This window comes from Brienomyrus brachyistius, chromosome 9 (genome assembly GCF_023856365.1).
Source record: "Brienomyrus brachyistius isolate T26 chromosome 9, BBRACH_0.4, whole genome shotgun sequence".
Taxonomy (NCBI): domain Eukaryota; kingdom Metazoa; phylum Chordata; class Actinopteri; order Osteoglossiformes; family Mormyridae; genus Brienomyrus; species Brienomyrus brachyistius.
Window position 1 is genome coordinate 14,123,094 of NC_064541.1, and position 26,584 is coordinate 14,149,677.

At 43.2% G+C, this 26,584-nt stretch overlaps 2 protein-coding genes across 8 annotated transcripts in view; both read left to right on the top strand.

The window, feature by feature from the left end:
- LOC125749501 (V-set and immunoglobulin domain-containing protein 10-like) overlaps window positions 1-14,809 on the top strand; it is a 66,424-nt gene extending 51,615 nt beyond the window's left edge. For 4 of the 7 annotated variants that reach the window (XM_049026820.1, XM_049026817.1, XM_049026819.1 and 1 more), the window contains 14 exons: window positions 169-495; window positions 1,359-1,583; window positions 4,193-4,468; window positions 4,580-4,672; window positions 4,869-5,081; window positions 6,310-6,627; window positions 8,009-8,230; window positions 10,144-10,419; window positions 10,532-10,624; window positions 10,823-11,047; window positions 13,140-13,259; window positions 13,359-13,399; window positions 13,876-13,962; window positions 14,067-14,809. In XM_049026820.1, coding sequence (XP_048882777.1) covers window positions 169-495; window positions 1,359-1,583; window positions 4,193-4,468; window positions 4,580-4,672; window positions 4,869-5,081; window positions 6,310-6,627; window positions 8,009-8,230; window positions 10,144-10,419; window positions 10,532-10,624; window positions 10,823-11,047; window positions 13,140-13,259; window positions 13,359-13,399; window positions 13,876-13,962; window positions 14,067-14,141 — 2,591 coding nt within the window. In that variant the 3' untranslated portion in view covers window positions 14,142-14,809. The remainder of the gene's footprint in view (window positions 1-168; window positions 496-1,358; window positions 1,584-4,192; window positions 4,469-4,579; window positions 4,673-4,868; window positions 5,082-6,309; window positions 6,628-8,008; window positions 8,231-10,143; window positions 10,420-10,531; window positions 10,625-10,822; window positions 11,048-13,139; window positions 13,260-13,358; window positions 13,400-13,875; window positions 13,963-14,066) is intronic. The other 3 variants (XM_049026823.1, XM_049026822.1, XM_049026821.1) reach the window with 3 other exon arrangements.
- A 1,973-nt stretch (window positions 14,810-16,782) lies between these two features.
- Window positions 16,783-22,396, top strand: LOC125749503 (V-set and immunoglobulin domain-containing protein 10-like). Its single transcript, XM_049026824.1, has 9 exons — window positions 16,783-17,249; window positions 17,469-17,795; window positions 18,320-18,544; window positions 20,145-20,420; window positions 20,532-20,624; window positions 20,813-21,025; window positions 21,326-21,445; window positions 21,545-21,585; window positions 22,199-22,396. The coding sequence occupies exons 1-9, from the start codon at window positions 17,162-17,164 to the stop codon at window positions 22,271-22,273; spliced, it is 1,458 nt and encodes a 485-aa protein (XP_048882781.1). The 5' UTR covers window positions 16,783-17,161; the 3' UTR covers window positions 22,274-22,396.
- Window positions 22,397-26,584: the final 4,188 nt, after the last annotated feature.

The window sequence follows — 26,584 nt, forward strand, 5'->3', positions numbered from 1 at the left end:
TATCCCTTGGGGATGATTAATATATTGTGAACATGAAAAATCTACACGTGACTAATCCCAATGACTAATTTGCGTATGTATGGGTGTAAGTCTGTGTGTGAAAGATGAGTTTTTACATTTTATTGCTAGTAATATTAATTTTAATGAATGGTTATTAATGCCCCACAGATTCTGCAGATTGCGCCCTCAGTCTCACAGTCCAGAGCCCCCCGACGGTCATTGCCAAGGCTGGTAGCAATGTGATTCTGAACGTGTCCTTCGCTGGAGCCCAGAATCCCTTAATAGAGTGGTATGTGGACGCGTTGACTATCGTGACCTGGAGTAGCCCCAGTCCCCCAGAAATCGCCCCTAATTACTTGGGTGTCGTGTCGCTGATGCCCAATGGATCGCTCGTCTTCAGCAACGTGCAGAAGAATTACAGTGCCACTTACACCGTGAGCATCACGAAGTCTGGTGTTATAAAAGCGACCGGCAAAATCACTCTCCAAGTCTTTGGTAAGTACAGTACTGTGCAAAAGTCTTAGGCAGCCAAATAGAATGACGTTTAAATTATCTTTATATTGGTTGTAAACTATTCTGTTACGCTTGTCAAAGTGTATTAGCTTAGCCATTTCAAACCCCCTGCTAAAATCACCCCTTTATTTACAATACAATACACCCATGTGATTTTTGACTCGACCACTAACACACTTTGTATAGCTAATCAATATCTCATTATTTTTTTAACTAATTCAATTAATTAATTTAGCTGGTGGTGAAATTTAATAAACACATGGAATGGGTGGGGTGCCCGCAAGCAGAAGGGTGTCAGTAACGTTTTGGAGAACAGAAGAAATTCTTGTGCTTTTCTTGTATTCCTCAGAATTTTCATATGTTTTAATGTTAAATTGTGTATTTTGTCCAAATAATCCAGTAATTTGTAATATGAAGATACATGTGAAATAGTTACAGTACATGACGAATGCGTTTACCATTACAGCCCTGGTTATGTGTAATATTTACAAAATATACAGCTAACCCTAACTTGAAATATAATACTAATTTTGTAATATGCATGTGTTATAGTGAAATTTAATTGACTTGTAACATTATAAGTGTAATTAAAGAGAGCAGCGAAGTGGCATTTTTTGGGAGGAGTATCACAGTTCTGTCCTCTTGTATTGAAAGTGCAGAAATCCATGCTGGTGGGGTGACACATTTTTCCTAGGCTGATATGAATATAAATATAGGCAAAAACAAGGATTTGGATCTGGACCCGATTAACGAGGTGGGGGGGGGGGGTTGCATTTTAATCAGTTTATTACCTCACCTAATCAAAGCATGAGTATTTCTGAGAGTTTCTTCTTCTTCCTCTACAGCCCAACCTGTGTGCTTGATTCAGAGCGCAAATACAAATCTGAATTACACCTGTCAGACGCCAGGAGACGCCATTTCAATGCTGTCCTTCCCAGATCTGAACCAGACCCTCACTATGAGTGGGAGCTTAAGCCTTGTAGTCCCAGCAAGTAAAAATCTCAATGGAAGCCCAATATTTTGTGTTGCCAAGCAGATCAACATCACGCAAAGCTGCAGCGTGACAGCTGGTAAGTGCATGGTCGGCAGGAATGTAAGCAGGAGTGTACTTCACACATACATCCGTACCTCTTCCTATCCGTTATTGTGGGCAGGGTAGCAGTTAGGCCTGAAGCATACTGTGAGTAGCACAGAAGGTACATTAAGTCGGGGTTAATCCATGGAAAGTCTGGCATTGTATGTTTTTAAAGACACAGCAGGGGAGGTGAACAGCAGCATGTTTATAAATGTAAAATGCACAGCTTGCAGTGGATGGAGCCGCTTTTACCACGGTTACTGCATATTTGGCTTGCAGTGGACGGATCCGCTTTTACCACGGTTACTGCATATTTGGCTTGCAGTGGGCGGATCCGCTTTTACCACGGTTACTGCATATTTGGCTTACAAGTTTGTTGCTAATGACACATTTATTAGCCTAAAAGGCATCTATTAGTAGAATTGCTTTCTTCCCCCAATCATGAAGTATTTTTCTTAGATGCGACCCAAGCCACTGGGATGCAAGTCACATGTGTACTGAATGCACGCCATACATTTTGCATTTTTAAGTGCACAGTTGCGAAGGCAAATTGAGCTTTACTGTATGTGTCTCTTCATGTTCATTATGTAACTTCTCATTTAAAATGTGAGGTATTTACCGTTTAACCATCATTCAAACCGGATTGGCGTACCATGTCAATAGTACTGCTTTATTTATGAAACCACAGCGATCTATGTACTTTTAATTTAAGCACACATCCTGTTTACTGTGACAATCTAAACTGCAAGAGCGCAGATGAAGTTCATCTCCGCATACTTTGCACTGAAGTCTTTTAGCGTTAGTCAGCTGTGTGTTACTTAACTACGTGTGCCAAAAGGCTTCCTAGCTTCAGTGAACATTGTGTCAGCTTCATTGCTACCTAAATACGTTGCACCAACTGATCTTAAATAGAAACAAGTGTCCGATTTTTCAAATAAATGCAGGCAAAAGTCTGCTACCAAAGTCCCCCCAAGGTGAAATTTAGCTATATTTCACACGGGGCAAATGCACATACATAACAGAAACCCAAAGGACTGTGTCAGCTTCAAACCTGCTCAAGGACATTCCAGAAATTCTTGAGTAGAAACAAGTGCCTGATATTTCTAACATACTGGCCCTAAGGCAAATGTAAGCCAGATATCACAAAGGTAAAATGGTTATGCAGAACAGAAATCTGACATTTTTATTACTGCAAACAAACGTCTCAAAATAAAGACAAAAATAAATGATGCCTGATTCTGTGTTGCATCGGTGCAATAAGGCAGCTTCAACATGGCCCATTCAGTCCAGTATGTCTACAGCAGCATTTTTAGTCAGTTTATGAAATAGACAAAAACAGAAGATGAATATTTATGAACAAAAAAACATAAAATTGGTCTAAAACCTATTTGGCAAATGGCTCTAAAAACAGAAGCCTGACAACATATTTAAAGTGCGTTTAATAACTAGAAAGAACCTCGATTTTACTTATCAATCATAATCATAAAGATGTTTTTTAACCGGTCTGCTGTTTGTCAATGTTTTAAAATGTAATTAGCCATATAACACCTTCCCTCCTTTTCCTTCCATCGTCTTGCCCTTGAGATGCTGCTAACTGGATATTTTGATTTTAGCTGTAGATTTTGGGAGTCGGTGCAACATCCTGACCGAGGTTCTCGCTTTGTTTACAACCAGGAAGGAAAATTAATGGCATCTGTTTAAAAAATAAAACTTTAATACAGCTCCAATTTTAATGTACAATAAAAGCATATCAGTATGAAAGGTACTGTGTCCTCTTATATCTTGTTTTGAAAATACATAGATATACTGTAAAAACTAGATATACTAGCCAGCTCTAGGTGAAGGTAAGAGTTTTTGATGGCGGGGGGCCAAAGTATTGGATGAAGTGATGATCCATAGCTACGTATCCTCCTGGGGGAGAACAGCAAATCAGCTCACTTGTTTTAGGATGAATGCCTTTGTTAAAAAATAAAACTGAAATAAAAGACTGTTCTTAATGGGTGGCGCTGGGGGGCATAATGGCTCATTTGAGGTGGCATGGACTGCAAATGTTCCCCCCACCCCCAATGACGCCAGCCCAGTTTCATTGTGAGCACCGCGCCGAAAATGATTTACCAATAATTCCTTCTGAATTAGAATAGGAATAGGCACACTCATCACTGAATTAAAGGAGTTTGACTCCTTTTTCACTATTAACAATGTCTTGAGGAAGAAAGAATTTATGATGACCTGTGTTACTGGTTCAGCCATTGTGGTTTGGTTGGACCAGCAGGCCCCAGAAACTATTTCTCTGTCTTGCGTGGTGTTAAACTTAACAAGCATATACATTCATCTGGGTGTCAGCCCCCCCCTCCCCCCTTGTGGTTTTCTTAGCCTAGTTCATTATAGTCAAGCATCAGCTCAGTGTTTTAGCTCAGCCTCAGCTTGATAACATCCTGGACAAAACATTAGGATCGAGATGGTCTGTTCATAAAAATGGGCGATAGAGACAGATTTCTAACAGTAAAGGGATAGAGGAAGTACATCTGTATGCTTTTAGTGGTTTGTTACTTCAGAGAGTATCTGTACCCTCTTTGACACACAGTCATGTTCTGCTCACTGTAGAAGCCCCTCAAGGTGTTGCGTCTACGGTCTCCAGCACGGTGAGCAATGGGAACCTGGTGGTCACCATCACCTGTGCCATCGGGTCTGTGCCAGCAGCCAGCATCACCTGGTCCAAAGGCTCTCAGGTCCTGTCAAACGGAGGGCAGTATCAGATCAGCAGTGACACCACGCAGCTGAACATCACCAGCTTCAACCTGACCACGTCTGACCTCAGCACTTATACCTGCAACGGCAGCAACCCTCTTGGAAGCCAAAAGAACAGCATTCCACTGATAGGTAGGAAGAGCTTCTGTAACAGGAGTAAAACGCAGATTCATCGTGATTCTGGTGGCCTCCTCCAGCACCTGGAGCAGGATCTTCTCCTTACTGCTGCTCTCCTCCCTGCAGGCCCCACAATCTCAAATTCCAGCCTTATCTCCAATGCAGCAGGTACCATGGTAACGCTGACCTGGAATGCCCCCCTCACCTCTGTCTTCACAGGTAATCCAACAGGAAGAAATGGCAATGTCAGAATCAAATGGGACTGATGAAAATATGCATAAAGAAGAGAATTACTTATTATAAGTAACTCTAATAATCTAATTGGGTATAAAATGGCTTGTTGACTATCAATGTCATAAATGCACAGGACATGAGTTCTATTGCTCAGTCACTATTTCCACCCCTCTGTGAAAAGGCTTTAATATCCAGATGGAGGGACCTGCTCTCCAGCCCAGCAATGGAACAAACCAGACTACAGGAGGTTTACAAACTATAGCGGTGATGCCAAGCAGCGCCCGGAGCAAACAGATCTCTGGGCTTAACCCCAAGTCCAACTACTGGTTCTGGATCGTCCCCTTGGCAGGCAGTGTCATCGGGCCGCCTTCACAAAACTACAGTGTCGGACCAGGTGGGCCTTTCAGACTTTGAGGATTCGGCCAATGACAAGCCTTTAATAGGAAGGGTTTTTGTAAACCAGGTATCCACAGTAAATAAGGCTTATTTAGGCCCAGTTAATAATGACATATCTGTGTTTATTCTGTTCAGAAGGAGCCCTTTCTCTATAACATCGTTGAACCTGTTAGAGATCAGGAACCAGGATGCAGACACGAGTATAATATGATGCATAAGGAATTTTCCTATATCTCAAAGACTCACGTGCTTTCTGTCTAAGTCAGGGATGGAGCAGGCAACCATGATGGGCCTTGGTACTGGAATCCCCTGCTGCCTTGCTCATAAAACCCTCAATTCAGCTGGACAAACATCAAACAAATGTTGGATTTTTTTCTTTTGTTACCTGGAATGACTGATTGACAGACTCACATGCAGTTTTAAAGAGATTAGAAGGCAAAGCACCTATTTCGGCTTCATGACATTAAGTGCCATGCATTGCTGCGTATTACCAAAGCAGAAGTGCATGCAGATTGGTCTTCTTGTGCCATATCCATCAAGCTCGTGCCATTACTGTAATGCTAAGCCGGAAACACCCCGGACAGCATAACCCTGGTCCCGCGATCCATACAGCGCTGGGTAGATCCCATGCATGCCACTCGTATCGGTGTATAGAGGTCATGTGGCCAGGCAGGTCGCGTTGCCAGGTGGAGCGAGGCGGGGCGGTATTAAAAGCGCATGCCTGAAATGAATTCCGTAGGCTGTAACACATATGCAACAAAGATATACATGAATTTGGTGGTTGCTCAGCTGCAGAAACACTGATGATATTTCAGTGATCAGAGAGACATGACATTTAAAACCGTGATGTCAGTCGTCCTTGGACACCCCCTTGGCGCATTTTCTAGAGAGTCTCACCATATTTTCCGTATTAAGTTTTTGTTTGTACAGAAGAAATGCCCCCCATAAAGTGATAAAAATCTGTTATTTTGACCTGAATTTTTTTAGTCCTCACAAGCGAAAGCTCGATTTTATACAAATCTGTGAATGCAATCAAAACACTATAATAGCCAACAGACTTGTATTTTGTTTGATTACTTATGCTTAACATTCGGGCTGGGTAGGGGAATGAATGGAGAGTCCCCACAAAGATATACTTAATCTGTGTTTGTGTGCGTATATGAAAGCTGAGTTAATACATTTTATTATTAGTAACATTATTTTTAATTGTTATTAATGTTCTGCAGAGTGCAACTCCAGTCTCTCAGTCTACAGCCCCCCCACAGTCATTGCCAAGGCTGGTAGCAACGTGACTCTGAACGTGTTGATTACTGGAGCCCAGAATCCTGTAATAGAGTGGTCTGTGGGCGCGTTGCCTATCGTGACCTGGACGAGCCCCAAACCCCCAGCCATCGCCCCTAATTACATGGGCGTCGTGTCGCTGATGGCCAATGGATCGCTCGTCTTCAGCAACGTGCCGCAGAATTACAGTGCCACTTACACCTTGAACATCACAAAGATCGGTTTTTGCCCAAAGGCTATCAATATCACACTTCGAGTGTTTGGTAAGTTGGCCGAGGTTCGCCGATTATTCGCTTGACTTTTGATGCTTGCGTGCAGATGTGTGAGCAGAATAGTTTTTCCTTACAGGTATGATACTTATATTTATTCCACTGTTGTACCTTGAAGTGTCAGAGGTGTTTGTATCTACAGTGGTAATTGTGAAAAATCGCTGGGTGTCTGAATTAAGCAGTTTGCAAGAACAAAAGCCTGAAAAGCAGCAGACGATGCCTGAAGCCTCAGTCTCCAGCTGTACACCGTAACCAGACAAACGCCTTCTTTAACCCGTTTTAGTTACATATGACTTATGGAAGCAATCTGACAACACGGAAGTCAAACGATTGGACCAGGCAGAAGACAGTCTAGACACAAAATGTAGACAGATATGGTCAAAGTTAAATACTTAAAATGGGGGGGGTCAATGAAGCAGAAAAAGATAAAGAAATGCATGATTCTTGGCTTAGGAATTACACTGCATACATTCCCACCAAAACCGAAGACGCCCGTCTTCCAACCGCTTATTCTGGTTGAGCAGGAAGTTGAGTTGAAGCCTGTCCGAGTTCAGCACAGGACACGGCTGGTGTGCACTGTGGGCGCGATGCCGGCGATTTCGTCATACTGTTACACCATGTTTTGAAAGGCCGTATGTTGGTTCAACTACAGACAGACATACTGCAGCAGGTGACGTCTGTAAGACTCTGTCAGCTGTAGAATGTTTATCGGAGAGCTCGACTTGTTATAACCACCTTTATGGGACACAGAGAGGCTTATTAATGCATTGGGCCGTACCACTGGCCCCCATTTCACATTTAAAGTGCAAAAATCTGTACTGGTGGGGTGACACATCATTCTAGGTCTGATATTAAATGAAGCGCTGGAAAATACAAGATATGTGTCACGATCGTCCCGGAAGTGGGTGAACGCGCTGGCAGGCGAGCGGGCAGTAAGCAGGCGAGCAGGCGTAAGCAGGGTAAACGGGGATTTATTAAAGGAGGCGGGGACCGGGAAACAGCTCACGAGTACAAACATCAATGATGGACCAGGGAAACCGGGGAGACCAGGACTTAAATACACAGGACTAATCAAAGTAACTAGACACAGCTGGGTACAATCGGGGAAGTACACGTGGGTAATCAGGGGGCGTGACACACACGAGGAGCGGACGAGCCGGGCATGACAATATGTGATATTTATTTATTTATTCTTAAACATGTCATCTAATCAAAAAATGAGGAAGTGGGTTGGATAAGAGTTGATAGCCCTGTGTTTTGGTCAGTAATTCTCAGAGATGTTCCAAAACACACTCCTGTAAAGCGCATTGGGGCAACCTTGTTGTGAAAAGCGCTATATAAAAATAAATTGAATTGAATTTTTCATCCTCTACAGCTGGACCTGTGTGCTCAGTTCAGAGTGCAAAAGCAGATCTGCAGTACACCTGTCAGACGCCAGGAGACAATGGTTCACTGCTGTCGTTCCCATATCTGAGTGATACCACTAAAATTGGGAGCCTAAGCCTTGTAGTCTCAGCAACTCAAGATCTCAATGGAAAGGAAATCTCTTGCGTTGCCTTTCAGATGAACATGACGCAAAGCTGCAGTGTGACAGCTCGTAAGTGCATGGTCGGCAGGAATATAAGCATTGAATATACATTATACATCCATTGGTTTGTCATGGGCTGGGTTGCAGTTGGGCCTGGAGATTATTCTGGGAAGCATAGAATGTGCTTTGATTGCATTAAATTTGTTTAGTGGATGGTTTTATTCAGAATACCTTGTATCCATTGTGGCAAAAATGCAAATTCAGTTTTATTTATCAAACCACTGTGATAATGTCTGCACTCGTCCTTTGCGGATTAACGTTTAAATTGAGGATGTACATACGATGGAGTTCATCCCAGCATGGTTTGCACTTAAGTCTTTTAGCGTTAGTCAGCCGTGTGTAATTTAACCACGTGTGTCAAAAGCGTCTTGGCTTCAGCGAATGTGGTTTGTAGGTCATTCTAACCTAGGATTGCCACTTCTGAATAAATACAGGACTTCCCTCACGATAAAATATACCTGGGGGTGGTTAAATCGTGAATATGGGACGTATAGCATCCCATATTTGTTCAATACGACACACGGCATTTTATTTTAAATTATGAGACGAACCCGTACTATACAAAACAGGTGGCAATTTCATTCCTACCTTAGTTTAATCTAAATTTAGATTAAACTATCTCTGTCCATGTCCTAACTGAAAGTGATGCATTTGGCAATAAGCAGACTATAGGCCTAATAAAGCATGACCACGATTTAACTAAACCAAAGGAACAAATTAATAAAATCTGCCCATGATTTATCTAAAATGAGGGATCAAATATGTGGCAGATATATGTAATTTTTATTGTTGTGTGCTGAGTGGGCCTCTGCGGAAATGTGCTGTTGCGAATAGCGAGTTTCACCCCTTGGTGAAATGCACATTAATAAATACAAGATTATTCTTATTCTATCTGTCAAACAACTCACATTAACAATTTGGTTCATCAAGGTTAGCTGCGGTGTTTATATTTAAGTAATATCCTAGTTTTTCGGTTCAGATTTTGCAAATGAATCTCTTTGCTATTAGATATTTGACTGTTCTTTAAAAAAAGTAATGTCAGTTAATGTTGATATATGCAGCAACTCATGAATTGTTTTCTTTTTATGTCGTGACACCTGGGCATATTTACAGTATGTTACTGGTCATACAACACAGAAGTGAAATTGTTTGTATGTATGACTTACTGTACATGGCATTGACCAGCTCTTAAAATTTCAGTGGCCTTCCATTCCTATAAACCACTGTTTTTTAAAGAGAATATTTCCGACAAATGTAGCTGGTATGTTGTACAGGGCCCACAATGATGGTGTTTGATTCATTCAAATATAGAATATCTCTTAACTCTTAGCTTAGGTAAATAAAGGCCTGCCTCTAATCCAGAGGTTCTCAATCTCGGTCCTTGGGCCCCACTGCCCTGCTTGTTTTCCTGCTATCCCTGCCCCACACACAAATCCCAGCTGTCTTTCAGCTTCTGATTGACTGAACACAGCTGATCCAGGTAATCAGCAGTGTGCAGGGCAGGGATAGCTGGAGAACAAGCAGGGCAGTGGGTCCCGAGGACCAAGTTTGAGAAGCACTGCTCTAATACAAGCCTGCCTCAAATTAAGGCCTGTTACTTCTGAGACTTAGGTAAGAGAAGGCCCTGGGCACTATTTAAGGAAATACAGTACATTCACCTGGGTGTCAGCCCCCCCTTGTGGTTTTCTTGGTCTAGTACATGATAATCAAGCATCAGCTCAGCATTTCAGCTCATCCTTAGCTTGATAACATCCTGGACAAAACAATAAGATCATGATGGTCTGTTCATAAGAATGGGTGATAGAGACAGATTTCTAACAGTAAAAGACTTAAGGAAGTACATCTGTATGCTTTTAGTGGTTTGTTACTTCAGGGAGTATCTGTACCCTGTTTGACACACAGTCATGTTCTGCTCACTGTAGAAGCCCCTCAAGGCTTCTTGCCCACGGTCTCCAGCACGGTGAGCAATGGGAACCTGGTGGTCACCATCACCTGTGCCCTCGGGTCTGTGCCAGCAGCCAGCACCACCTGGTTCAAAGGCTCACAGGTCCTGTCAAACGGAGGGCCGTATCAGATCAGCAGTGACACCACGCAGCTGAACATCACAGGGTTGAACTTGATCGCATCTGACCTCAGCACTTACACTTGCAATGGCAGCAACCCTTTTGGAAGCCAAAAGACCAGCATTCAGCTGACAGGTAGGAAGATGATGTGTAGCACGAGCGTAATGCAGCTTTCATCGTGATTCTGGTGGCCTCCTCCAGCACCTGGAGCAGGATCTTCTCCTTACTGCTGCTCTCCTCCCTACAGGCCCCACAATCTCAGAGTCCAGCATTATCCCCAATGCAGCAGGTACCATGGTAACGCTGACCTGGAATGTCCCCCGCACCTCTGTCTTCACAGGTAATCCAACAGGAAGAAATGGCAATAACCCATGAAAACGTAGATTTTATGCAATATGTGCAAAGGATAGAATTCTTTTATTATTGACAATCTAATTTGGTATAAATAAATAAATTTGGCTTCTTGATTATCAATGTCATAAATGCACAGGACATGAGTTCTATTGCTCAGTCACTGTTTCCACCCCACTGTGAAAAGGCTTTAGTATCCAGATGGAGGGACCTGCTCTCCAGCCCAGCAATGGAATGAATCGGCGTAGAAAACGAGACACAGGAGGTTTACAAACCATAGCGGTGATGCCAAGCAGCGCCCGGAGCACACAGATCTCTGGGCTTGACCCCAAGTCCAACTACTGGTTCTGGATCGTCCCCTTGGCAGGCAGTGTCATCGGGGCGCCTTCACAAAACTACAGTGTCGGACCAGGTGGGTCTTTCCGACAGCCAGTGACAAGCCCTTAATGGGAAGGGTTTTTGTAAACTAGCTATCCACAGTAAATAAGGCTTATTTAGCTCCAGTTAATAATGACATATCTGTGTTTATTCTGCCTAAACGCCTCCATGCTCCCTCACCCAGTTCAGAAGGAGCCCCTTCTCTATAACATCGTTGAACCTGTTAGAGATCAGGAACCAGGATGCAGATATGAGTATGATAACATATGTAATTCACCATTGATTATTTATAGGAAAAACATCTGGTAGCTAGTTGGCTATATGAAGGATTTTCAACTTATAAGTTAAGAACAGAAACTACAAATCTGTTTTAATTTCAGTTTAGTTTTTTTTTTCGTTTACTTCAGTATCATTTTCTTTATTCCATAATATTAATAATCTTGGTATAATATGATATTTCCCTTACCTCAGAATCTTAAATGCTTCTTGTTCCAGGCCAGGAACTGAGCAAATAACCGAACAACAGACTCACACACAGTTTCAAAGAGAAGTTTTATGGTCCATGTTTTTCAAATGAACACAATGAAATTCTAATTCTACAATTGCAGGGTAGGGCATCAGGGGACAGGATAGGACAAACGATGCAGGGCAAGACAGTGCAAGATAACATAGTCCAATATAGGAACGAATAACAAAAAAGCAATAAACATGTTCAGTATATGGTGAATAGACTACAGTGCAGAACAATTCATAAGCATAAAGTACCACTGGAAAGCAGTGAAATGACCGTGTGCATGCCGACATTTCCTACCATCGACTCGCGCCTTCAACTGGAAAAGGGTAAATCTAAAAATGGGGAGTAGGATTTACTGATTTTCTATTTATCCATGTAAAGACTATGCATTTCTCTTGGATAACATCTTGCCACCTCTTCCCATGAAAATTGATGATGATGATTGATCATTGACACTAGTTGCATTACATGACAATTAAGCGTCAGACATGCGCATGCATGGATCCACGTATAGAAACAGCCGATAGTCACGCGAATGTCATAGACAGCGCCGCACAATAGGCATCTCCTATTATACATGCCATACGCACGTAAGTTCAATGGCGAAGATGTGCGTTTGCCCCCGATGGATACAGTTACAGTGGCTTTGTGCGCTTCAAGTCAAAAAGTAAAAATCCAGCCCAAGATTTTGTTTCAACCAACCATTTGAGCACAAAGAGTCACAGTCACAGAGTAACTCAGCTGCTTGGTTGAAGCAAAATCCTGGACTGGATTTTAACTTTCTGGGCCTGAAATTTCCACCTTCTGCAAAAAGCACAAGTAGTCAGACAACAAAAACCAGTTTGGCATCCAGTCCGAAAGTGCAAGACGGAAGTGCAGGAAATGGCTAGAAACGACTGTGCAAAATCTACGTTTTATAAAACATTCTGTTCCTCTTCTTAGTATTTTTTTTGTTACAGTCGCTATTGTCGGATTTTATAATGATGCTTGATTTGCATATTATATGAGTATGAAAAATATATGGGCTCAGGCTTGTGGAGGAACGTAAATTTACAGAATAATTTGTATTTATCAAGGGGGAATTGAATACATATGTGCGTACGTCAAATTTGATAAATCTGAATTTTTTATGCGTATTCCGTTTTTTTCATTTCATGCTGTTTACTCTAAGCAGTTCACATAAGACAAACGAGGCCTGAGGTGTCTACAGTAAATAAGGCTTATTTATCTTGTGTATGTAATGACATTTCTGCGCTCATCCTGCCCAAACGCCTCCATGCTCCCCTGCCCACTTCAGGAGACCTTTCTCTGAAATGCTGTTGTACCTGTCAGTGATCATAAATCAGGATGCAGATCCTTGTACGATATGATATACACGCCGTTTTTTTGACGTTTCCTGTGGAATGTCTCAGAATCGTTTTTTCCTCTGCCTTTTTATGTTCTTGCATTGTCAATAAGAGAAATAAATATATGACAATGCCAAAGCTTTTGTAATTGCATCAAGTGGTGCATCTTCTGACATAAATGCAGGGGGCGCCAATATTTTTGGCCATGAATAATCGTACATGAAGAATTTCCTTTATTCCAAAGTCTTATTCGCTTCCTGTTCCAGTCCAGGGACTGAGCAAGGCGGCAATCCTGGGCCTCGCTATCGGAATCCCCTGCGGTTTCCTCCTCCTCATCATCATCATCGCTCTCATCATCCTCTGTGTCGTCTGCTGCAGACGGAGACGTGAGTCTTTTTTAACATAATGCTGGGGCCTCCTCATCCTGTTTCTCAGAGTTGACCCCAACTCCAACTACTGAGAGCGGTTTGTTCCTTTTTTTTTAGGCCGACGGCACACGTATCCTCCTCCCAGGGCTTCTCAGAAGGTAATCTGTACTCCTTTCCTGTTAAACTGATAAATTAGAACATTAAATGCTTTAAATTCCTTGCTTTAGTAATATTTAGTAATGGCTACAGTAATATTACTGCCTGAGTGATGACGGTATTTATTTAAAAGCAGATCAGAAAAGTACATTTGAGTTTCAATGCACGCCATATATTTTATTACATTGGATTTTTTTCCAGTAATGTAGGTTTGTCTTTTTATGCTAATTATTTTAACTTTATTTGACTCTCTTTGATTTATGTTTTCCTTTAAACTCTGCATGACCCTTTGCTTTTTTTAATGGGTTTATGTGTTTTATAAGGCATGATATACTGTAGAACAGAGGCACGGCTCAACGAAAAGGCTGCGTCTGAGTGAATGTAGCTTGAGTCATGCAACATCGCCCCCTGATGGTGCTGATCAGTCTGTTCAGCCAAAATGACAGGATCTCTAATGGGAAATGCTGTGATCACACAGGTAGTGACAGGCCAAGCCAATCCGAACACCCCACACAACCTGGTCACTAGAGGAATTCAAAATGGGTCTCCTGTCAAAAACACCAAGGTATTTATGTGAGGAAAAGCCCCTTTTTCTCAGCCTTGTTGCACGCCTCCCTGTGGGTGGTACAGCTCTCACCCCTGTACTAACCGATCTCCTTTCTCTCACAGGGAAACCCCGAGCGACATTTACCCCTCCCCTCCACAGAGACGCTTTCCCCTATGCGGACAGCCACGACTGTCTAAAGAAGGAAAAATGTACTATCTTACACTGAAATAATGTTTTTATATTGACAGAAATGTATATCTAGTATTATGATGTTGTTCCTTCTATTGTAATTATTACTATTCCTGCATTTTAAAAACAAACCCCTCAACATTAAGCAAAAGTTAGTTATTTTATTTGTTTAAAAAAAAAAACACAGGAAAGCATCCAACTATCCTCCAGGAATTCCCTTCCTGATAGGGTGCAAATTACACTTCAAAAATTATACTTCAAACACGTCACCCTTTCCAGAACGCCTAAGACTGCTTTAAGGTGACACTTGGACAGTGGCTTGGCATACATTTAACTTAAACTACTTAATCCTTAATTGAATAAATTAGGGACACCACTATAATGCTTCTTCCAGATCTGGTATGAGTACTGATACTTGCTTTCTCCTAGATACTATTACCAGTTAGTGCTGGGCAATGTCTAAAAATAGAAAATGCAGTATTTTTATTTGAAAACATCATACTAAACGTTAATATTGTAATCGCCCCCCTTGGGCAGCCTGGGTGCACACCCCGGGCACTTTAAATTCGGCTGGGCAATATAAACGATACATTGATTTATTGTCTTACAAAGTGAAAACAATAAGAAAGTGAGAAACTTAACAAACTGTCAATAAAGAACATTGCTTGGCACCATTCATCAGCCTATTACACTCCCAGTCAACGATAGGATTGTCTTTAAAGGACTGATAACTGTATGTCTAACAAATATATTGCAAGGTGGATTGAGGTAGTGGAGTATACCATACACTGCTGGTTTGGTAATGTGTGTGTGTGTGTGTGTGTGTGTGTGAATGCTGTGTGTGCCCTGTGATGTGTTGGAGCAAGACAGAAGGCAGAGAGGATCGGTGGACAGTTGAAAGGGTCGGGCGATTGGTGTCGGCTGTCTGTGGGTTGAGACGGTACTTAGTGTTGACGATCCAGGCAAATGTCAGGCACTCATCAACAGCAGTAAGCGGGTTAGGCAAGGTTAAGAGTCTAGGGGTCTAAGAGTCTAGGCAAGGCTAAGAGTCTAGAGATCAGTACACAAGAGGACAGGAAAACACACAGGAAGAAACACTCTAACTCGTAATGCCCAGAAACAGGAGATTAACAAGGGGAAGATAGAACACAGCAGGGAGGGACTAAGGGCACTATCTCTTAAGGAGCACAGCAAAATGGAACCAGAAACCTTAGCCAGAAAAGGGATACCGGGGCCACAACCTGGAGCCAGGCCTGGGAGGTTGTTCATGGGTGCCTGGTATTTGGAGCTTCACCCATGGGGCCTGGCTGGACGCAGTCCAAATGCACCATGTGGGAACATTCGCCAGTGAGCCTACCACCTGCAAGAGGAGCCATAAGCATGCGGTACATTGAGCACTGGGTGGCAGTTGGAGGCAGAGGTGTTGGCAGACAGATCCCTGGCTAGAATGTGATGTCTCTGCTGGGAAAGGAGTGTGGCAGGTGGAGTTATGGCATACAGTATATAGTCAGGATCTCCTCAACTCCTGAAGAGAGGCTGGACTCTGTTCTACTCCTGAGTTGCCCTTGGTGAGAGGTGTTCGCCAGATGTGGATCTACACATAGCCCCCCAGTTCGGCACTTGTACGTTGGCATTCATCCTAGTGAATAAGAGGGTTGCATCCCTTCAACTTTGAGTTGGGGGACAAGCTCTGACTGCTGTCTGTGCATATGTGCCAAACACCATTCAAGAGTATCTGAGTTCCTGAAGGCTCTTGATGCTGTTGGTCTGTCTTGGCTGCCCCGCCTCTTCCACATTGCATGGAGGTTGGAGACAACGCCTTTGGATTCACAGACTCGAGTGTTACTAATTTTTAAGAGAGGGCAACAGAGGATGTGCTCCAACTTCAGGAGCATCACACTTGTCAGGCTCCCTGGGAAAAACCTACGCCAGGGTACTGGAGAGAAGATTCCAACCATTGGTCGGCTCTCGGATCTAGGAGCAGCAATGCAGATTCTATCCTGGTCATGGAACACTGGATCAACTCTTTACCCTCACAATGATTCTGGAGGGTTCATGGGAGTTTGCCTAACCAGTCTACTTGTATTTTGTGGACTTGGAAAAGGCATACGACCGTGGATCTTGGGGGATCCTGTGGGGGGATCAAGTAAATGGCCAGAGGGTTTACTGTCTCTAAGCTACATGCGCCATGCATAGAGTTATGCGCTGATCCGGGGAGTAAGCAAAACACACTAGGCTGAAGGGCTAAGGGGGGAGGGTGGGGGGGGGGGGGGGGGGGGTGGAGCACCGCCTCTTGGTTAAACACAAAGGACGGGGTTGGACGGGCACCGGGTTAGCTGGGGTGGTTTGGGCATCATGCCTCCTGGGTGCCTTCTTGGGGAGGTGCCAAGCACACGCTGAAGAGATTAAATTCCTCGATTGGTCTGAGAACACCTTGGTTCTGCCCCAGAGGTGGAGGCCGAGGAGAGGGAGACCTGGCCATCTCTACTTAGACTGCCACTGCAGTGAGAAATGGACCGATGGATGGACTTCACCCATATTCTTTACAGAAAACAAGAGTCCTAGCAACTGAAATATAATTTTACTATAAAATTCTAAGTAGCTTGACAAAAAGGACATAATAATTATGTCTTTATCTGATAGGTTTAGCACCATGTCATTCTCTGACTTCTTTTGACGAGTGTTTATTGCCATAAATAAAGAGCATCACTCATTTTTAAGCCAAAGAAGGAAGTTTCACGTGCCGTATACTACAGTCCAAGGAGCCCATGTTATTGCTGTCATGATAAGACAAAGAGAGACACCATATGCCTCTGGTTCCGTGATCCGTACAGCACTGAGAAAATTCCTTGCACGCCTTTTGTAGTGTGGAGAAGAGGTCATGCGTGACGCCGGCTGGGACGGTATTTTGACCCACATGACTGAAGGAAACCCTGTAGGTAATTACACATATGTAACAAAGATATGTGTGAAGATGGTAGTAGCTCAGCTGCGGAAAAACTGAGGATATTTCTTTATTCAGAAAGACATGGCATTTGAACGCACGATGCCTATCGACCACGGACAAACCCTTCGACGTGTTTGCTGGGGAATCTTTATCACTTTACTACTTGCAGGTAAATAAAAATCCCTCATATTATCTTTATTGAGGCTCATAGCCATTGCTACCTAATTAAATGAAGGGGGAGCTCTTAGGGACTCAGTGAATGGTAAAATCCTGTTTGCCAAAAAAATATATCATTGACTAATGTGTGTATGTGTGTGTAAAAGCCAAATTTTTGCATTTTATTATTAGGAATATTAATTTAAAATAATGAATTGTTGATCATCTGCAGATTCTGCAGATTGCGTCCTCAGTGTCACAGTCCCGAGCCCCCCGACGGTCATTGCCAAGGCTGGTAGCAATGTGATTCTGAACGTGTCCTTCGCTGGAGCCCAGAATCCCATAATAGAATGGTCTGTGGGCCAGTTGCCCATCGTGACCTGGACGAGCCCCAATCCCCCAGACATCGCCCCTAATTACTTGGGTGTCGTGTCGCTGATGCCCAATGGATCGCTCGTCTTCAGCAACGTGCAGAAGAATTACAGTGCCACTTACACCGTGAGCGTCATGAAGATTGGTCTTTTACCAGCGACCGGCAAAATCACTCTCCAAGTCTTTGGTAAGTACGCCGATGTTAGCCGATCGGTTGCTTGACTTTTGATGCTTGTGTGTATATGTGTGAGCAAAATAGTTTTTCCTTACAAGTACGATGTTTACATGAAATCCACTGATGTTATGACTTGAAGTGTCAAAGTAGTTTGTATCTAGTAATTATGAAAATTGGCTGGGTGTCTGACTTAAGAAGTTTGCAAGAACAAAAGGCTGAAAAGCAGCAGACAGTGACGCCTTGAGCATCAGTCTCCAGTTGCACACGGTAACTGCTGCTGCAACCTGTTTTAGTTACATATTACTGATGGAAATGACTTGACAATCGGAACTGCAAGAAAACTGGTCAATAAATACCCAAATTCAAACCCAGCCTCAGCCTGTGGCTCCCTGGGCACCGCTACGGGTGGCAGCCCTTCACAGACGGCTTACTCTATGAAAAAACCTAATCAAAGCATGAGTAAATGGGCTGGATAAGAGCTGATAGCCCTGTGTCTTAGTGAGTATTTCTGAGAGTTTCTTCTTCTTCCTCTACAGCCCAACCCGTGTGCTTGATTCAGAGCGCAAATACAAATCTGAATTACACCTGTCAGACGCCAGGAGACGCCATTTCAATGCTGTCCTTCCCAGATCTGAACCAGACCCTCACTATGAGTGGGAGCTTAAGCCTTGTAGTCCCAGCAAGTAAAAATCTCAATGGAAGGTCAATATTTTGTGTTGCCAAGCAGATCAACATCACGCAAAGCTGCAGCGTGACAGCTGGTAAGTGCGTGGTCGGCAGGAATGTAAGCAGGAGTGTACTTCACACATACATCCGTACCTCTTCCTATCCGTTATTGTGGGCAGGGTAGCAGTTAGGCCTGAAGCATACTCTGAGTAGCACAGAAGGTACATTAAGTCGGGGTTAATCCATGGAAAGTCTGGCATTGTATGTTTTTAAAGACACAGCAGGGGAGGTGAACAGCAGCATGTTTATAAATGTAAAATGCACAGCTTGCAGTGGATGGAGCCGCTTTTACCACGGTTACTGCATATTTGGCTTGCAGTGGATGGAGCCGCTTTTACCACGGTTACTGCATATTTGGCTTGCAGTGGATGGAGCCGCTTTTACCACGGTTACTGCATATTTGGCTTGCAGTGGACGGATCCGCTTTTACCACGGTTACTGCATATTTGGCTTGCAGTGGACGGATCCGCTTTTACCACGGTTACTGCATATTTGGCTTGCAGTGGATTGATCCGCTTTTACCACGGTTACTGCATATTTGGCTTGCAGTGGACGGATCCGCTTTTACCACGGTTACTGCATATTTGGCTTGCAGTGGACGGATCAGCTTTTACCATGGTTACTGCATATTTGGCTTACAAGTTTGTTGCTAAAAACACATTTATTAACCTAAAAGGCATCTATTAGTAGAATTGCTTTCTTCCCCCAATCATTACGTATTTTTCTTAGATGCGGCCCAAGCCACTGTCTGTAAATTCAAAAACCATCCATTTCTTAGACCATAATGCAACCGTTAGTTTGAAGTTGCCTATTGCTAAGCCTAAAGGCCAATCTTTTGGTGCTAACATGTAAGCCACATGTGTAGTCAATGGACTCCAAGCCATGCATTTTTAAATGCACAGGTACGAAGGCAAATTTAGCTTTACATGTCCCGTCATGTTCATTATGTTGAGGCAGTGTGTGGCTCAGTGGCCTGTGTGCCTGTAATCAGAAGGTTGCCGGTTCAAACCCCAGTCTCAGCACGTTTGCAGGTTCTTGAGCGAGGCCCTTAACCCCCTCCATGGGTGGCTGCCTTTCGCGGACAGCTTTCTCTAGAAATAGCAAGTTGAGGTTGGTGCAAAGGCAATTTCCCCACGGGGGTCAATAAAGCATCAATCACTATATTAATTATGTAACTCTTCTACAGTGAAACTCAAGGTATTTACCATTTAACCATTATTAATAATTTGATCATTATTAAAACCGGACTTGAATACCATGTCATTTGGCAGTTTACTCAGGATTGTTCTGTTTATCAAACCACTGTGATTCATGCACTTTTAAGCATGAATTCCTTTGGGTATTAGTACAGTTCAGGTTGAGTATGTATGTAAGAGTGCAGATTGAGTTAATCTTCGCATCGTTTGCACTTAGGTCCTTTGGCATTAGTCAGCCGTGTGTAATTTAACCACGTGTGTCAAAAGGCTTCCTACCTTCAGTGAATGTGGTGCTGGATCACGACACATCAGTGCCAATGCCCTGTGGATGTAAAGGAGAGTAAAAGGATAAAGGAAGTACATCTGTATGTTGGTGGTTTGTTGCTTCATAGAGTATCTGTACCCTGTTTGACACACAGTCATGTTCTGCTCACTGTAGAAGCCCCTCAAGGCGTTGCGCCTACGGTCTCCAGCACGGTGAGCAATGGGAACCTGCTGGTCACCATCACCTGTGCCATCGGGTCTGTGCCAGCAGCCAGCATCACCTGGTCCAAAGGCTCTCAGGTCCTGTCAGACGGAGGGCAGTATCAGATCAGCAGTGACACCACGCAGCTGAACATCACCAGCTTCAACCTGACCACGTCTGACCTCAGCACTTATACCTGCAATGGCAGCAACCCTCTTGGAAGCCAAAAGAACAGCATTCCACTGATAGGTAGGAAGAGCTTCTGTAACAGGAGTAAAACGCAGATTCATCGTGATTCTGGTGGCCTCCTCCAGCACCAGGAGCAGGATCTTCTCCTTACTGCTGCTCTCCTCCCTGCAGGTCCCACAATCTCAGATTCCAGCCTTATCTCCAATGCAGCAGGTACCATGGTAACGCTGACCTGGAACGTCCCCCTCACCTCTGTCTTCACAGGTAATCCAACAGGAAGAAATGGCAATGTCAGAATCAAATGGGACTGATGAAAATATGTACGAAGGACAGAATTCTTGTATTATTAATAATCCAATTGGGTGTAAAATGGCTTGTTGAATATCAGTCTCATAAATGTACTGGACATGTGTTCTATTGCTCAGTCACTATTTCCACCCCTCTGTGAAAAGGCTTTAATATCCAGATGGAGGGACCTGCTCTCCAGCCCAGCAATGGAACAAACCAGACTACAGGAGGTTTACAAACTATAGCGGTGATGCCAAGCAGCGCCCGGAGCAAACAGATCTCTGGGCTTGACCCCAAGTCCAACTACTGGTTCTGGATCGTCCCTTTGGCAGGCAGTGCCATCGGGCCGCCTTCACAAAACTACAGTGTCGGACCAGGTGGGCCTTTCAGACTGAGGACGGTGATTCAGCCAATGACAAGCCCTTAATGGGAATGGGTGTTTATTCTAAACCAGTTATCCCCAGTAAATTAGGCTGATTTAGCTCCAGTAAATAATGGAATTCCCGTGTTGTCCTGCCTAAATGCCCACATACTCCCTTGCCCAATTCGGAAGCAAATATTTTTCCAAGATGCTGTTGAATCTGTTAATGGTCAGGAACGAGAATGAAGATTCTCGTATGATATGATATATGAGGAATTTTCCTTTACCTTAAAGTTCGATTCGCTTCCTGTTCCAGGCCAGGGACTGAGCAGGGCGGCCATCCTGGGCCTCGCTATCGGAATCCCCTGCGGTTTCCTCCTCCTCCTCATCATCATCGCTCTCATCATCCTCTGTGTTGTCTGCTGCAGACGGAGACGTGAGTCTTTTTTAACATAATGCTAGGGCCTCCTCATCCTGTTTCTCATAGTTGACCCCAACTCCAACTACTGAGAGCGGTTTGTTCCTTGTTTTATAGGCCGACGGCCTAAGTATCCTGTCCCCAGGGCTTCTCAGAAGGTAATCTGTACTCCTCTACTGTTAAACTGATAAATTAGAACATTAAATGCTATAATTTCCTTGCTTCACAAATGGCCACAATGGTCACAGTACTATTACTGCCTAAGTGATTATGATATTTATTGAAAAACAGATCATAAAAGTACATTTGAACATGCTTTTATATAAGTAATTCATTTTATTACATTGCATATTTTTTTCCTAATCATGCGGCTTTGGTTTGCTAATTACTTCGCTAATTACCTTGTTTTGTTTTTCATTTCCCCTCCTTATGATTAAGTTTTCTTTTTAACTTCCCCCAGACCCCAGACTCCTTTGCTTTTTACTAGTGGGTCAGTTATGTAGGACAGAGGCACAGCTCAATGAAAAGGCTGCATCTGATTGAATGTAAATTGAGTCACTCAGCAAAATTACAGGATCTCTAATGGGAAATGCTGTGATCACACAGGTAGTGACAGGCCAAACCAATCTGAACACCCCACACAACCTGCTCACCGGAGGGATTCAAAATGGGTCTCCTGTCAAAAGCCCCTTTTTCTCAGCCTTGTTGCACGCCTCCCTGTGGGTGGTACAGCTCTCACCCCTGTACTAACCGATCTCCTTTCTCTCACAGGGAATCCCCGAGCGACATTTACCCCTCCCTTCCACAGGGACGCTTTCCCCTGCGCGGATGGGCACGGCTGTTTAAAAAAGAAAAACTGTACTTTCCTGATATGTTTTCATATATATATATCTAATATTATGACGTTTTGTTCTTTCCATTGTAATTATTTCTATTCCTGCATTTTAAAAATAAATCCCTCGACATTAAGCAGGAGCAAAGTCTATTATTTAATTTCTAACAAGCTCCCAAAAAAACACAGGAAAGCATCCAGCATACAGCGTGTCCAGGTCTCAACATTCTCTTCCTGTTGGTGTGTAACTTTTTATCCTTCAAACATGTCATCCTTTCCATTTACTGGACATTCAGTCTCATTGTCTACCAATAGCGATCTAAAGCTTCTTTAATATGATACATGAAATGCGGCATGACAAGAATATAAGTTAGGCTACTTAATCTTTTATTGAAGGCAGGTTTTTATATATATAATGGTGTCTTTCACTTATACTAGCAGTGTGAATTTTTCTGCACGAATTATGAGTGAATTTTCAGTAAGTTGACAAAATGGAATTGTGAATGTGTGCGTTTCCACTTGCCATTCATCATCCCGTGAAATCGAGCTCCATCCGTCATACTTCAGTTACTGCTGAAGTGTGTCCTGCTCGTATTATGCTCTGGAATGGTGACGGGAATTGTAGGATGGGAAATGATGGGTGGGGTTGCCCCCTTTTAACTTCAGCTGAATTTTAATATACAGTAGCTTTGGACTGACAAAACAAGACACTCCCTTTAGAGGACATACTACAGCCCTTAATTAAGCAACTTTACCAGCAGCTTGATCTTGATAAAATTTTATTTACTTTAAAGTTCAATAGCTTTTGAGTGAATAAACAATATGCTCTGAGACAGGTTTGTGAACGTCACATGTCCTCTAGAGGAAATACCACAGCCCTTAATTCGGGAAACATAACCACAGATGAGCAGAGACGCACTGACTTGGTCTCCTTCGGCACCTTTCACTCCCTCAGTTCTCCTCCTCAAGGTTCTTCCATCCCCTACTCTTGATGACCCTTGGTGTGTCATCAATGACCCTCGATGTGATGTCATGTTTAGAAATATGAAACAGAATTTGTTTTTCCTCAAATCATTGGCCATGCGCTCAGCCGCCGGTAACAAAATCTTCGTACTGTCAAAGTATTATCCGCAAGTAAACCAGTCGCAGAATGTTTAATTGTGAGGGGATCAGTCGACTGATCTGCAGTGGAATCCGGAGTGTGGGTTGCCATGGCAGAGATGAAGGAGGCTGTCTTGATGATCATACTGTTTCTTGTTACTGTGTTGACTGTTGGAGCAGTGTTCCGGAACCCAGTCCTCGGGGACACCTCCCTAATTTCGCTAGAAGAGAGCACATATGCTACCAGTTTTACACACCACAGGTTTTTACCACTTCTCCATTTATCTCATAAACTGCAGATTTTTTATTCTTACTTCTATAAATGAAAACATGTAAAAAAAAAAAAAAAAAAAAACTGGTTTCCTTTCTAACACGGAAGGAGTGTGTAACAGTGCGTGTCTGTCTGACATCTTCCAATCACCGGCACAGCATTCTAACCCACTGAGTCACACACTGTCCCTCATACACAGTTCTTGTGAAGAATGTGGCTGGCCGATGCATGAGACTTTCATGAGAAATAATGTTATCTGTGTCGGAATGAATGCGTGCCCTCCCACCATCCTGAAAAACATGCTTAAAATGCCGATGCCTTGATAGATGTTGTGCCTGCACTAATAGCTGTACAGATAGGGCTTTGAGCATGTCTGACATGTTCTCAGTTATTCCTTTTTGAAAGAGAAGATCGCCAGGATGCCCTCTCTTCCTCTCTTGATACTCATCTGGAATACTGTTATGAAGATAAACACCCCCATCTTTGTACACGAATGAGTATTTAGCAGGTGAAAGAGAAAACTTGACTGTCTGGAATGTTCTGGAGTCTGTCATGTACACAAGGCGCTTTCCATTACAGGTCACCTGACACAGGAACCTAACTCTTAGAAAGTGAAGGGGAGCCAATGTCTCCATTATGGTTTGGGGGGTCAAGTGAGCTGCTGTCCATGGGGGACTTCAACCTGGATTTGGACAGTTCTTTTTATCCAGTTCCATGGGCTCCTCAAATTGGATCATCAAGCAGTTGAGAGGATCTATTAAAAGACATATTATTATTATTATTATTATTATCATTATTATCATTATTATTACACACAAACACCTACATCCATCCTTCATCCACCACTTGTCCAGGTCCTGAGTCGTAGTGGCAGCAGTCTGACCTCCTCCTTTCCAGCCACCTAGGAGGCATCCTAGACAGATACCCAACTACCTCAGCTGGCTCTTTTTGATGCGGAGGCGCAGCTGCTCCTCTTTGAGCTCCTCCTGAATGTCTGAGCCCCAAATACCATCTCTGAGGCTGAACCCAGACTCCGTGCAATGGAAGCCTACATGGTTTTATAAATATCGCAATATTGCTCAATCTATCTTTATCTAGGCTATCGAATGCACGTGGTATCGCGATGCCGTAAAAAGTACTCTTACAGCTACACAACAAGCGTTTGTTAAATGCAGTTCGACCAACACAACTTAACGACAGTGTCTGCGAATGTTCGTTCGAACTGTGCTTTTGGGAAACGCGCCTCCAGGCCAAGTAACAGTAGCTCTCAATTCTACGAGGATCCGCAGACGGTCTGTGACTCCTTGCCTGTGAATCTATTCATATTAGCCAATTTATTGTTGCATTTTACACACAGGCCACCCAGTGTGCCTAACCTGAACTATCGGGGACAGCCTACAACTGGAGGAAATCAGCTCCGAGGTCTTTCATAGGCTTGGTTTAAAAATATTAAAAATGTAATGAAAAAATTGTGACACTAATGAGTACAAATGACAGTAAAAGTATGAGCCTAGCAGTTACTAGGTTTTTCTTAGTTACAATTAAATGCAAGCTAAACATATTTACACTGGTATGCAAACTCATACGCAGCTCCACCTTCTGGTAATTGGAAGGTACTACTCCTTCCACAGGCACGCACCTTTTACAGACCTCTCGTGACTCAGCAAAAGATGAAATACATTCCGTGGCAATATCATCCTTGTAACCATAACCCTAACGCTAACCCTAACCCCATGATTGCGTAAATCCCGCACTGAAACTGCAGGTGTAATACTGTTGGCCTAAAACTGTGGTGACGTCATGGTACTGCAGCTCTGCAGAGGGATGCATCTCTTCGTGGCGCCTTCGGTGACTCAGCAAAAGACGAAATGCATTTCTTGGTGCCTTTCATGATTCACAAAATGCATTTCGTGCACAAAATCATTGTTTTTTTCACAAAATGCATTTTGTACACAAATGACTATTTTGTTCATGAAATGCAAAGTGCTGATATCAGTTCAGTGCAGAAAAAGAAACATTCCTCTTGATCTCTGACAATGAAAGAAAGTGAAGTCTTAATTGCTTACTTTCATGGACAAAATGCAGCAAGGCGTTACTTGATTTTGTCATTAAATAATGCTTTTAGTGGTACAGGTTGTATTTCGTGCACCAAAATGAGTGCTTGACACTTGATGTGCCACATAAACCAAGCTTTATATTGTATATTATATTATTGAAGGGGATGACCACCCCCCCCATCTCAACATTGCCCCCTAAATCTACGCCTCTGTTGGGGGGCTTTGAATAAACTCACACCTACATGATGCTTCTCACCCAGATAAACTGCAGAGTGGAATAAAGTCCAGCCCCTGTTCTGGAGTTTGGTTCCAGAGTCCATGCTATGCGTTGACGTGACCCCAATTATATGGGGCTGTTACTGTAGCAAAATTATTTGCAAATGTGTATGGAGAGTGGTGTGACTGTATCTCAGTCCATGTGTATGTAAACAGGTTTGTATATGTGTAAAAGAATTTGCAAATGAGTACTGAGATTTACAAATGTGTACAGGAATCTGTGTGCGTAATCAGATTTGCATGCATGATGAGATTTTCAAGTGTACTGTTTGTACGTGTGTCAACAAATCTGTAAATTAATACATATGCATTAATGGCAAAAAAATTAAGTATTTAGCTTCCAAGAGTTGTTTATACAGACAAGTCATCAGTTACAACTCAGGCAGTTACAACTCTTTATACATGTGATTTTTGCTACACATGTTGTGGCTGATCTGCAAATGTGTGTGGAGATTTGCCTGTGTGTGGAGGTTCTGAAGGCTTAGGGCTGTCCCACTCGCAAGGTTCTGAGGGCTTAGGGCTGTTCCATTTGCAAGGTTCTGCGGGCTTAGGGCTGTGCCACTCGCAAGGTTTTGAGGGCTTAGGGCTGTCCCATTTGCAAGGTTCTAAGGGCTTAGGGC